Source organism: Periplaneta americana, chromosome 6 (genome assembly GCF_040183065.1).
Source record: "Periplaneta americana isolate PAMFEO1 chromosome 6, P.americana_PAMFEO1_priV1, whole genome shotgun sequence".
Classification (NCBI taxonomy): domain Eukaryota; kingdom Metazoa; phylum Arthropoda; class Insecta; order Blattodea; family Blattidae; genus Periplaneta; species Periplaneta americana.
The window spans coordinates 30278478-30292690 of record NC_091122.1 but is presented as its reverse complement, the minus strand read 5'-3'; the positions used below and the strand labels follow the sequence as shown (position 1 = coordinate 30292690).

The 14213-nt window shown below is 35.8% G+C and overlaps 1 protein-coding gene across 2 annotated transcripts in view; it reads left to right on the top strand.

Moving 5' to 3' along the window:
• Cdk5 (Cyclin-dependent kinase 5) overlaps positions 1-14213 on the top strand; it is a 43042-nt gene that overhangs the window by 14632 nt on the left and 14197 nt on the right. Inside the window, exons 5-6 of one of the 2 annotated variants that reach the window (XR_011332472.1) lie at positions 576-787; positions 7732-10442. Coding sequence is in view for 1 of the 2 variants with exons in the window: in XM_069827799.1 (XP_069683900.1) it covers positions 576-787; positions 7732-7839 (320 nt within the window). In the remaining variant the exon portion in view is untranslated. Of the gene's footprint in view, positions 1-575; positions 788-7731; positions 10807-14213 lie in introns of those variants that run through there. The other variant, XM_069827799.1, reaches the window with a different exon arrangement.

The window sequence follows — 14213 nt, the reverse complement described above, 5'->3', positions numbered from 1 at the left end:
GATAAGGGTGTCATTCTTGATCCCACATTCAGTTTCGAGATGCATGAGCAACAGCCACAAGAGGTGTGTCGTGAAAAACAAGTCATATATGAGCCTTGTTGTCAGCATCTTGGAGCACAATACCACATCAAACATTGGACAGTTTTTGGGCTCATGTTCGGTGCCCGTGGCACGATCCTACGAGAAACTTTAAATCAACTTAAACAATTTAAAATTTTTGATGCAACGATTGATGCCATAGGATCTCACGTGTTAAAATCATCCTTAGCTGTAATTAGTAATCATTTGTACCCAACAAACTTTTATTGTAAATGATTTCCTATGTTTTCTTATCATTTATCTTAATGTTTTTTTTCTTTCTAAGTGTCACAAAATTGTTTTGTTTACTTATTATTCTTTATGAATTGATTAGTAGGCCGATCTATCGAACCCTTATTTAGGGTGGCTTTTGTTTATACAAATTATCTTCATAGAATCTACTATTTGCATTCTTTACTGAAATTTCCCTCTTTTCTTCTCTTTCTGTGGGTGACAGTTCATTTTGTACATGATTCTAAATATGAATTTATTTACAGAACTGGCAAATGCTGGGAGACCTTTGTTTCCTGGTTCTGATGTGGATGACCAGCTGAAGCGGATATTCAAGTTATTAGGAACTCCAACAGAGGAAACGTGGACAGGGATCAGCCAGCTCCCAGATTACAAACCTTTTCCAATGTATCACCCTAGCATGAGTTTTAGTCAGGTGGTTCCTAAACTCAACTCCAAAGGACGAGATTTGCTACAGGTATGTTGAAATATTTTTTATAAGCTTCTGGATATCAATAACCTTCACTCATACTTTTTAAAATACAAAATACTTTAAAATACAAAGCAGCTATTCTATCAATAGTCTCTAAACACACACCTTCCTCTCAAACAGCAGAAATAACTAAAATGCTCTCTCAATTAATATCACTCAATAAAAGAATTGTATTCCAATGGATACCATCCCACTGTGGAATCCTGGGAAACGAGAATGCGGATGCATTAGCAAAGAAGGGCAGCACTGCTACTTGCAGACCTGTTACTAAATCTACTTATTACTCTGTGAAAAGATTTATTAAATGTACATACTTAGACTTCAACAAACAAAAATTTGATAACACAATCTCAAGGAAAAAAATGGAACTCTCTGCATCATAATCCACAGTTAATTCCCGATTTACCACGAAAATCGTCTGTAGCTGCATTTAGATTGGCAACAGGCCATGATTATTTGGCCAAACACCTGCATAGAATTGGAATATATCAGTCCCCTAACTGCCCATTGTCCAACTCAAACCAAGAAATGGATTCAGAACAACTCAAAATGTGTGCTTCTGGCTGGCCATGATAATATCTTTGAAAAATATTGGAGTGCAAGAGGTCAAATGACTTTATTGTCAAACGCCTGGCATTAGAAAACAACAGCAACATATTTGAACCATGTTCTTATTCATGTGGCAACACTGCAGGTCAGGATTTATATTTGAACAAGGCTCATTTACAATGAAAATTAAACATAACATAAGCGTTAACTTAAGAATGTAAACGTTACGGAAAAATCAAGAAGTCATACCATCATTCAGGATGGGAACATAAACATAACAGCAAACATACTTGGTAACCATGGAAACATAACAACGACGCCATTTCTTCATATTCTGTCGTATACTTCAACGATTGTGTTCTGTTTGCAAATCACGTAAACATAAGCATGAAAGTTTGGAGTTTGCAAACTTTCATGTTAACCTGTTACGGTAATGTTTATGTCAAAGTTTATGTGAATCATTGTGAATGATCCCATTTGGTAGCCTGGGCGCAAACTTCTGTGTTTATGTTACGGTTATGTTTAATTTTCATTGTGAATGGGCCTTTACTCTTGCCACAGTGATGATAGTGGTATGTGTAAGAAAAGGAGTGGTTGATGTTTCAAAAAGTGAAAAGTTAAACTGGTAAATGTTCTGTACATCATCGTCACTTTGCTGCATCACCATGTTGTATTTTTGGTCCAGAGAAAATAGTCGTCTTGCACGAAAACAATATGCCCTGCCACTTTGTTACAACACTTTTTGTATTTTTGGTCCAGGGAAACACTCGTATTTTTACAATTATTTTTTCTGGACCAAAAATACAATATGGCGTTGCTACAAAATGGCGGTGATGTACTGAACATTTAATGTTAAATTAACTTGATGTGATAGTAGATGGTGTAAGTGCATGTACAGATGTATCTTCGGGTAGTTCAAACAATGTGCTGGTGTGGGCAGATATTCAAAGCTAGTTAGTTGTTTAGTATTTTCTATACGACAAATCTTGATGTGAGTCCGCATTAGCTAGTTTTGCATTACTCTACACATAATTCTCTAATAGCCAGTGGCGGCCGCTGATCATGTTGCAGTGTTGCACAACAACCAAGTTTTTCCCGCACATTAAAATTTTGTTTATATTAAATAACTAAACAGATTTTAAGTTTCCTTCTCGTCCAATTGAAATATATACATTTTTTATTTATATATCATTCAAGAATTCGAGTATAAAATAATCAGCTTTTATAAAATTCATCAAATTGTGAATACTTCAGAAGTGGTCGTTGTGTGGCTCAAGCAACAGCCAGATTAGTGTAGCGGCTGGTACTGAAGGTAGGCTCAGTTCAGAGTTCCCTATCCCAGCAGTTAACACAGCTGGTCGCGGCAAAGCTCTTGCAACGACCGGAAGCAAATAGTTCTTGTATTTGCCCATAGATTGCAGAAGTGACCATTCCGAACGGACACATTCGCTGGATGACTCGTGACTTGAGACGAAATTTTCCGAGTCTTCGTTTCTCACGTGGTTTCTTACTTCCTGACTTCCTGTTTCCCAACCAACGTGTAGTTAGGTGAGCACGTGGTCCAGTCGTTTTATAATCGTGTGAAATCCATTTAATCCTCTCTTTAAATATTTAGTTTTTGTTGGAATTTAAGTAGTTTTATGTGAATTGTGCTGCATAATATATTTTTTTTTTATTGGATGTGATATTTTCGTCAAGTTTGTGACGTAGGTACTTAGGCATATAACGTTATGAATTTTGTAAGTTGTTTAAAAAACAGGAACTTTTCTGGCGTTTAATGAGTTTTATGTGAATTGTGGTAGTTATCACAATTTTTATAGTGCACTGATGTTTTCTTCAAGTTTGTGATATACGTGCGTTTACCATTATGAATTCTGTAAATAGTTTACAAAACAAGAACTTCTCTGTACTTTCTGACGAAGAGAAATTAAAAGTTAAAGAACTTGGTAGACCACTGCCTGATCTAAATATTGTCCAGACAGTTACTACGGGGAAAAGACAGTTCAAGAGAATTTTTAGGAAGGAAATTTACAATAATCATGATTGGCTTTGTGGCATTGAAGTGAAAAACGCACTGTTTTGTTTTCCGTGTATTTTGTTTGATGGGGAACAGTCGTGGACAAGAATGGACATTACTGATATTAATCATTTAAGTACCAGCATTGGATTAAAATGACCATGTACTGATAAAGGTAACTAATTCCACCCCACTCTTCACAGAAAGTGCAACACCTAGACCCAAACTTCACCGGCCGCCACTGCTAATGGCATGATGCTTTGAAATGTTCCTTTATTTGTAGCCATTTATTACCTTACTTATGGCTAAGTGGACCGACCTTTATTAATTTCGGCCATTTTGTAAAGACTACTAAAGTTTACTGGTTATTTCTTATGAGATTGTGAGTGATTAAAGGAACTATGTATGCTACGAGTGGTAGTTGTGAGTTTTCGGTAAATATAAAAAATAAATTGACCAGCTTTTTTGACGATTTTCAGATCCAAAAAAAATTGATTGATTCCTGAGTTTCAGATTCAGTTGTGAACTTCAATTTATTATGCATACTGTTAAACGATTGAAGTGAATCTTTAGATGTATCTGTATTTCCTTCTAAAACTAAGATAGTATCATCACCGTATCTATTGTATAATTTAAGATTAAACTGAGATATGAATTTAGGTATGTACTCTTGTTCAAGATGTTGCAAAAAAACTCGGTTAAAAGACTTGAGAGGGAATCACTCATGTCTACTCCATCAAATTGTTGAAAAATCTTGTTATCAAAAGAAAAATAATTTTGTTTGGTACAAACAGTAGATTGAATGGCTGCTTAGAATAATGTTGTAAGTCCGTTTTTGACCAAACTGAGTTTTTCGACTGAAAAATGTTGTATCGCACACCTTGCATCATGTGCTGCCATCATCTTGCTGATATTCACACTACTTCGAGAGCTGTATTATTTTGATTGTGTTGCTGAGCTGAAAACGTAACGCAGATAAAATGGCGAACAATCATACTTGTAGCATGTCACATGGATATAGATTATTGCCAATGCAAGGCCAAGCAAACCATTCCAGGTTGTTCACATGCACCAAGAATACTTTAGGGATATAGGGCTAGCAGAGCAAACAATAAAGAAGAATCCAGACCTCAAGATAACAACAGCTGCCTGGTTTCAGTTCAGTTGTGACGATCCTATGTCTCTGAAAATGCGGAAATTCCATGATATATTGTTACCATGGGCAGTTTATTCTCTAAAAAAAAAAAAAAAAAAAAAAAAATAAGACAGTAAATCATATTTCACAAGATAACTTACCTCGTCTTTATCATGGTCCTATTCCAATCACATAAGAGAAAAAAAAATTATCTGATTGCAATATGAAGTTTTCTTCCTCTTGGTCATGGCTAGGTCATGGTTACTCTGAATTCTACCATGGCCTCATAACAGAATAAAGAAAAAAAGGGATTCTTGTGTGTGTAATATTGATATTGTATGCCTAAACATATAATCTAAGTTGTGTAATTTGTTTCAAGTTCTTATGATATAAATTTGTCTTATTATTATAGTTGTTGTTATTATTATTATTATTATTATTATTATTATTATTATTATTTAATTTACTCAAATGTAACAACCATAAAGAATTTACCAGGAAATATGGACAATATTTAAGTTTCTTTGCTTTACAACGTTGTTCTTCTGGACTGATATACAACGTTTTTCTACTGTAAATGTTCGAGAAGTTGTGTTATTTGGAAGATGAAGGCAGTACATATATGTATAAATGGTGTGAATACTTACTGAAGTATTAATGCAGACCTCACCCTGTCATATTTTGTAATATTTAACAATGTTAGTATGGAATAAACATATTTTTATTTTCCTGACAAACTGTAAAAACTGACCTACAACGTTTTTCTAGGCAGCCATTCAATTAATCAATTGACAAATAAGATTTTCGTCTGTATTAAGTTGACGTAATCTGTCTTTTATTAACTGTAAAGTTTCATCCAAAGGGATATTAGTGTAAAGATTTTCAATATCAAGAGACATTAATTTGGTGGATCTAGTAACTTTCACATGCTGCGATCTATCAACTAATTGTTCCCAGTTGGATAGGGTGTAGTTATTCTGCATTTTGAAAATCTGTTTTAAATATTTGAGTAAAAATTTATTTTATTTTGTGTTATTACTACTACTGCTGCTGCTACTACTGCTACTACTACTGCTGCTACTACTACTACTGCTCATTCTACTACTGTAGGCTGTCCCTGATTTCCGGAGACAGTCCCCAGTTTTGAGTTGCTGTCCCCAGGGAGCAAATGTCCCCGTTTTTGTCCCCGGAAATTAATTTCATCCCCAGAAGTTTTGATTTTGTTTCAATAACATTTTACACATAAATATTTAAGTATCGTGATGAAACTGCTGCGATTCATGCACATTTCTGAACGGTTCTCAGTATGAGACGGAAGAACCAGCGAGCACAGTATGAGATATTCTGCACTCCTTGAGAAGAATATAGCATCTTTGTCTTTATTTGCCTTGCGCGGAAGTGTTAGAATTGCCACAGTGTCCATTTTTAAGTAGTTAAAAAAGTTAGGAGTTTGTGACAAACCAACAAGTGAAAAGTGGTCTGATGTTTTTCAGCATTTCAAAAAATATTCCATTCCATTCCATTTGAAAATCTCAAAATAGTGTCATTAATCATGTGTTTTTCAGTCAGTAATTCATAATTTGAAAGACTTTTTTTCTACACAATGAACTCAGTCTGGATTGATGAAAAGTCAAAAATAAAAATTGAAACAGTTAAAGCTTTGTCACAAGTGAAAAACTTTCATTTCTCATGTGAAGAACTTAGTGTGAAACTGCATGGGAATGAACAGATCCTTAAAAAGATATATTTTTCAAACAAGTAGGCCTACTTGTAAAATGTGTGTTAGAGTTCAGTGTGTAGGCCTACAATATTATGTGAAAGACTTCCATGCATACGTCACTACTGAAACTGAATTCTTAGTGGCTATAATTATGTATAGGAGTTACATGTGTTTATGCATTTAATTAAAAAAGTTAAGACACACTACAAATTTAGTGCGTCATCATAATATCTTTGAAAAATATTGGAGTGCAAGAGGTCAAATGACTTTATTGTCAAACGCCTGGCATTAGAAAACAACAACAACAAATTTAGTGCGCGAAGTTCTATTATTGTATCTATTGTTACATGTATTTTGTGCAACATTTCAACAGAGAGTGACTAGATAAGTGTTTGTGGTTTTTCTTGAAATTGCCAATGTCCCCTACTGGACCATAAAAAATCTGGTCAGTCTATACTACTGCTGCTACTACTACTACTACTACTACTACTACTACTACTACTACTACTACTGGTACTGCTACTCCTACTATTACTGCCACAACTACTGCTGCTATTACTACTACTGAACTACTGTTGCTGTTATTGCTGCTACTACTACTACTACTACTACTGCTACTGTAGTACTACTACTACTGTTACTGCTACTACTACTATTACTACCATTACTACTTCTGCTATTACTACTACTGCTACTACTGTTGCTGTTACTGCTGCTACTACTACAGCTACTACTACTACTACTACTACTACTGGTACTGCTACTGCTTCTATTACTACTACTGCTACTACTGTTGCTGTTACTGCTGCTACTACTACAACTACTACTACTACTACTACTACTACTACTACTACTACTACTACTACTACTGGTACTGCTACTGCTTCTATTACTACTACTGCTACTACTGTTGCTGTTACTGCTGCTACTACTACAACTACTACTACTACTACTACTACTACTACTACTACTACTGGTACTGCTACTGCTTCTATTACTACTACTGCTACTGTTGCTGTTACTGCTGCTACTACTACTACTACTACTACTACTGTTACTTCTAATGGCACTGCTACTGCTTCTACTATTACTACCACTACTACTGTTGCTATTACTACTACTGCTACTACTGTTGCTGTTACTGCTACTACTGCTACTGCTAGTACTATTACTACTACTACTGCTGTTACTGCTACTGGTACTGCTACTGCTGTTGCTTCTACTACTATTACTATCACTACTACTGCAGCTATTACTACTACTGTTGCTGTTACTGCTGCTGCTGCTGCTGCTACTACTACTACTACTACTACTACTACTACTACTACTACTGCTGCTGCTGCTATTACTACTACTGCTATTGCTAGTACTAATACTACTACTACTACTACTACTACTACTACTACTACTACTACTACTACTACTACTGCTACTGCTACTGCTATCACTACTGCTGCCACTACCACTGCTATTGCTAGTACTAATACTAACTCTTGATTTCTTTGCAGCGTCTGTTGGTCTGCAATCCTGCACTGAGATTACCGGCTGAAGATGCGATGACTCATCCTTACTTCAGTGACCTCAACTCAGCAATAAAGAGTGATCGCTGCCAATAGTGAACCTTGAGCATTGACTAATCTACCAGCCTTCAGAGTAGACAATTGGCTGATGCTCTCAAGCTGAGCGTTGACTGTGTGACCAGTGAGCCAGTGAGAACATTTAAGACAGATAAGTTTTTCCATTAGTATTTAAATTCCTTTTCATACAATTTGATACGATGTACATGTGAAAAGTAGTTTTCATTAGTGTGTGAGGTGGTTGAGCCTTGAGAAACTCATCCTGTGTTGATAACACTGTACTGTGTTATGTGCATTGTGAGTGAGAAGTGTATTAATTGTCGTTTTCTGTACTGTTGTAGAAGTTTTAATTAGTTACTGTTTTATGTGACTGAACAAGAGTACAGTATGTTATTTATTGCCTATTCGAATAGGACATTGTATCTAAAAACATTCTTCTAGCCTTCCCTTTCACTACAAAATACTTCGTGGTCTTAATGAGGACCACCAAAACTCTATACCAATAAAGACGTATAAAATATAATAAGAAATCAGTATTATTTCATCTTTTTATTTTTACCCACTTCAATGTGAGGTAGGAGTATTTTTATTGAAGAATTGGCCGCATAAACTACAAGTTACATAGGCCTATTTTAAATAAGTCATGTAGAAAAGCTAATTTTTACAGGATTCCTATGCAGCATAATAAATTATTTTAATGAAAGTAAATTAATAAAAAGACATCTTGATGCAATTGATAAGCTTTTATTTTAAATAGTTTCACTTATAATCACAGAAATGAAAATAACTTGAGTGGTGATATGTGATGTATACACAAGGTGTTAATAAAAAGTGTCTAATATTTTGAGATGTGGTAGTATTCATAAAAGCAAGAAAAAAGTTTAATAAACTTTGGTCCTAAAATTAATATATTTGAAGAAAAAAGGACTGTGAAATTGGTATTGTAACAACAGCAGTCCACACCTGTGGAGTAACGGCTAGTGCATCTGGCCGTGAAACCGGGTGGCCCGGGTTCGATTTCCGGTCGGGGCAAGTTATCTGGTTGAGATTTTTTCCAGGGTTTTCCCTCAACTCAATATGAGCAAATGCTGGGTAACTATCAGTGCTGGACCCCGGACTCATTTCACCGGGATTATCACCTTCATTTCATTCAGACGCTAAATAACCTGAGATGTTGATACAACATCGTAAAATAACTTACTAAAAAAAAAAACAACAGCATATATTCTAATGTGAGCACTCAGCTCCTTCGTTCTCCTTTTAGAAAAAAATAATGTCTCACCCAAACAGTCGTTTTTGGCCATTTTTCGAAAGAATAGTATAAATAGAATATATGCAGTAGATTGAATAGACAGACAAGCAGCTGTTCAGGTGAAGTAGATTAAGTGCCAATTTTACAGTACAACTTGACTTGAGAAACGTATCCTCATTGCTTCTGTTCAAGCAGCCATCCCTGCAACGGTAAGTTAGCTGACTCTATGTTATTTTATCAGGAGTACATTATACATTCGCAAAGTTAAGAAGTTGTTTTTCGGACACTATGTATTTGTTGTATCCCGCGCCGTGGCGTCGTGGTCTAAGGCATCCCGTCTAGGACTCGTGTTATGGAATGCGCGCTGGTTCGAGTCCTCATGGGGAAAGAAATTTTCTCATGAAATTTCGGCCAGTGTATGGGACCGATGCCCACCCAGCATCGTGATGCACTTGGGGAGCTACGATAGGTAGCAAAATCTGGTTGCGAAAGCCAGCTATAACGGCTGGGACGATCATCGTGCTAACCACACGATACCTCCATTCTGGTTGGATGATCGTCCACCTCTGCTTCGGCATGTGGGCGTGAGGCCAGCAGCCTGCTGGTCGGTCTAGGCCCTTCACGGGCTGTAGCGCCACAGATTATTATTATGTATTTGTTGTGCTCCAAGGTCATAGTCGACAGGACAACAAAGATCAACGATATTTTTAACATTGATTTGATTATGGGATATGGTTAGGAAATAATTATTTTATTAATTTATTGAATTTAATGATATTCGTACTTGCTGGCTATGTAAGTTGCTTGTAGTTTTTCATATCGACAGCGACAGACCGGATGAGGCATGATACCCGAGCTGTCTGCTCCCAGAGCTCAAGTCGTGTGTTCTCCACCATCACCATTTTAGCATGTGGAAATCTTTCATCTCCACTTGAACCTGTGTCAGCAAACATACTACAGCGTGTGACTTCGAAGCCCTGCGTGGGGAAGCTTACTAATCATTTCTTACAAGCAACACCCAAAAGGCGTAACTGTATGAAACTATTGGCGTAATTAAGATTTACGTCATTGATCACGTGATTGTAACTCGTTTAAGATCCTTAAGACGTTCTTTCTACCACAAATTTTCATCTATATATTATTGACGGAAATATCTTAATTGCGGGCAAAATTGGCATATAAGCCCTTTGGCTTTTCCTTTTTATCTACCTCCTTCCCCAAGTTGGTGCTGGAAGACTGTTTTCAGTTGGACTTGGAGACCAGCGTGTCTCGACAGTCGATCGGTGTGTACGGATCATTGAAGAGCAGAGACTGGCAAGTCCGGATGTCATGGCTTCAGGAGGAGAGTTCCAACCGCCCAATGGGAGAGGCTCCAGGCCAGCTATACTTTGTAAGTGGTCTCATGTTGTAGATTTACGTACTCTATACACTTTATCCTTGATTTTTATTAATTATCGCACAGTTGTAACATCAGTCTCGAATTCTGATGCGAGATGAGCCACAGTTTCTCTTTCCCCAAACCAATAAATTATTTGCACTTTTTTCGATACCAGCACAACATGTTTTCTTTTGACACTCATGGAATACATTTTATATAGATGTTGTACAATATGGCAGCTTGAAAAGTAGATCAAAATGTGCAAGTGTAAAGGCTTGTAATAAAACTGTCTAGAAAAAATACGTACAATACTAATATAACGTACAGTAGTACTTTATATGTTTCTGTAGCAAAAAAAGAGACAAAAAAAAAAGAAGTGAGGGAAAGACAGTCGGATAATCCACCAATCGGTTAATAGGGTGACAGATAATCAGGGTTCTACTGTATTCACGTATTTTTATTTCGGAGCAAGATAAAAAGTAAAAATTTGTTTTTCAGTGTTATTATTATTAGGGAGCGGATTTTTATGTGCTAAAAATTTTAAATATATTTATTTTTTATGTGCTAAAAAGTACGAAAATATTTGCTAAATATAAAAAAAATATATATATTTTTAAATATGACAAAAATGCCTTACTTAGCTTGAAAAAAAAAAATGTTACTAGGTACTCACCAACCACACTTGAGTGCTAGTAGTTGGCCGAGAATTGCAGTGAACGACAAAGGTCATCTCCAAATTCTCCGTCACAAATTCATGCCGATTATCTCTGAACAACTTGTACTGTGAAAACGATCTTTCCACATCACAGGACGTCAGATGTGCATATTTAAAGAGAGAATGTCACAAACACATATACCGACAATTTCACCTACAGGCACATCCTCCAATACTTGAGCAACTTTACACATTTTTTTATATCCACTGTTTTTCCCAAACACATTCTGGAATTTGTCCCTTAGTAATTGTGCTTCTGAACCTGGTAGTGAGTCTAGTTTAATTTCCACGGCACGCACCTCCCTGTTTCAGACAACAGGTTTTTGGATGTTTCGAGTTTTTTTTATGATGTCACACAAAAAGCTTAAATTTGCTAATAGGAAAGCCAAATCATTTTTTAAATAACCATCTTTCAGTATATTTTGAAGGATATCGATTGACGAAGCCCGATAACAGGGAATCACAACAAGATATGTTGCCTTACTTGATAGACATGAGCGAGAGGCGAGAGATTTGTTTAAATTAAATAATGTTCATACCCGAGCTCTTATCTGTTGTGTTTCACAAACAAAGAATGAAATGATATCATCTTCAGCAACAATAAACATTCCTAATTATGTGTTGCAAGATCTCTCCTCCTTGTCCATGTTAATTTATTCTCTAATAATAACACTGATATGCTGCCTAGCAGTTCTCAGAACTTGAGGCGATACTATTACGAAAATGGATCACGGATACACCACACAGCGCTTAGAAACACGAAGCAACCAAGAATTCTTAAAAAAGAGAACGTACTTCTGAGTGTTATAATTGATATAGTTTTAAAATATTTAAAAGTTCTTGTAAAAAAATTGTTGTTGTTTGTTGTTGTTGTTTTCTAATGCCAGGCATTTGACAATAAAGTCATTTGACCTCTTGCACTCCAATATTTTTCAAAGATATTATCATGGCCAGCCACTGAAGCACAGATTTTGAGGTGTTCTGAATCCATTTCTTGGTTTGAGTTGCACAATGGGCAGTTAGGGGACTGATATATTCCAATTCTATGCAGGTGTTTGGCCAAACAATCATGGCATGTTGCCAATCTAAATGCAGCTACAGACGATTTTCGTGGTAAATCGGGAATTAACTGTGGATTATGATGCAGAGAGTTCCATTTTTTCCCTTGAGATTGTGTTATCAAATTTTGTTTGTTGAAGTCTAAGTATGTAGATTTAATAAATCTTTTCACAGAGTAATAAATAGATTTAGTAACAGGTCTGTAAGTAGCAGTGCTGCCCTTCTTTGCTAAAGCATCCGCATTCTCGTTTCCCAGGATTCCACAATGGGATGGTATCCATTGGAATACAATTCTTTTATTGAGTGATATTAATTGAGAGAGCATTTTAGTTATTTTGTGCTGTTTGAGATGAAAGTGTGTGTTTAGAGACTATTGATAGAATAGCTGCTTCGGAGTCTGACAATATAACTGCATTCCTAAATTTATTGATGTGGCATAGAAGATTCCTGAGACTTTCACTTATTGCAATGATTTCTCCATCAAAACTTGTTGTTCCATACCCAAGAGATCTATAAAGTGAGAAGAGACAACACGTAACACGTGCACCGGCACCTTGTTCTCTGGAGATCAAGGATCCGTCAGTGTATAAATGAAGCCAGTTCTATGGAGGGTACCTAATATTAATTGTCTCTAAAGACAATTGTTTTAGTATTTCAGTGTTTACTTCTGATTTTAGTATTTCTTCTGTTAAATTTAGATTATATTCTATATTTAATAGAGTTAAAGGGTTTGGTTTAATTTGTAAGTTTTCTTTTAAATTCGGGATATTGATTTTTTGTTTTAATTCTTGAACAATGGATATGAAACTTTTTTGAGTTTTCAATCTACAGAGAGGACTGTATGAATGCCAATTGTTTCCTGGTAATCTAATAAGTTTTTCATATTGAATCAGTGCTTTTTCTTCTATTGTCATTTTGATGCTGTTAAGATTAGTGAGGAATCTCATAGAATCTATTGGAGTTGTTTTGATTCCACCAGTAATGAGTCTGAGAGCTTGGTTTTGAACATATTCCATTTCGTTTATGAAAGGTGAAGTAATTAAAATTTCTCCGCAATATGTCAGCACTGGTTGTATAAACATTTTGTATGTAGTGTTCAAAGTATTCCTAGAGCACCCCCATTTCTTTCCTGCTAGTCGTTTTAGAAGGGAGAATCTTTTACGAGCTTTTTCAGAAATGTATTCCAAATGGTTGCTCCATGTTAACTTACTATCGAAAATAACTCCAAGATATTTGGATTCATAAGTCCTAGGAAGGTGTTGGCCATTGTATTGGATATTGAATTCTCTTTCTTTTTTACCAAGTGAAAATATTTGGTAGTTACTTTTGCTTAAATTGAGTGTCATCAAATTTGATGTATTCCATTCATGTAGTTGATTTAGAGCTTTAAGAGCAGAATTTTGAATTTTGTCTCTATGTCTGTAAGATCCGGAAGTCCACAAAACTATATCATCTGCAAATAGTGCTGTTTTCATGTTTGATTCCTCTAATAGGGAGGGTAAGTCATTTATATAAATATTGAATAAAGTTGTGCTAAGGACAGCGCCCTGAGGTAGACCTCGATATTTTGTCTGTAACTAGAAAGTGAGTTATTGAATTTAGTGGCAATGAATCTTTGACTAAGGAATTCTGATATCCATCTGAACATATTGCTGGAGATACCTAATTTCTGGAGTTTTAGTAATAATTTATTTCTCCAAACAGAGTCATCTGCTAACTGAAAGGTATCTTCTTTCTTGTTAAAACTATCTTTTATTTGTTGGCCAAGGCGTATGACTTGTTCATTGGTAGAGTGTAGTTGTCGAAAGCTGGCTTATCTTGGTGATAAAAGATTTTGGGATTCTAAATACCAAGTTAATCTGTTGGAGATCATGGACTCCATGGTTTTAGCTATCATGCTTAATAGTGCTATTGGTCGATAACTATTAACATCATGAGCAGGTTTCCCTTTTTTGTGAATTGGTACAATGATTGCTTTTTTCCAAGCTGCAGGAATTGAGGTGTTCCAT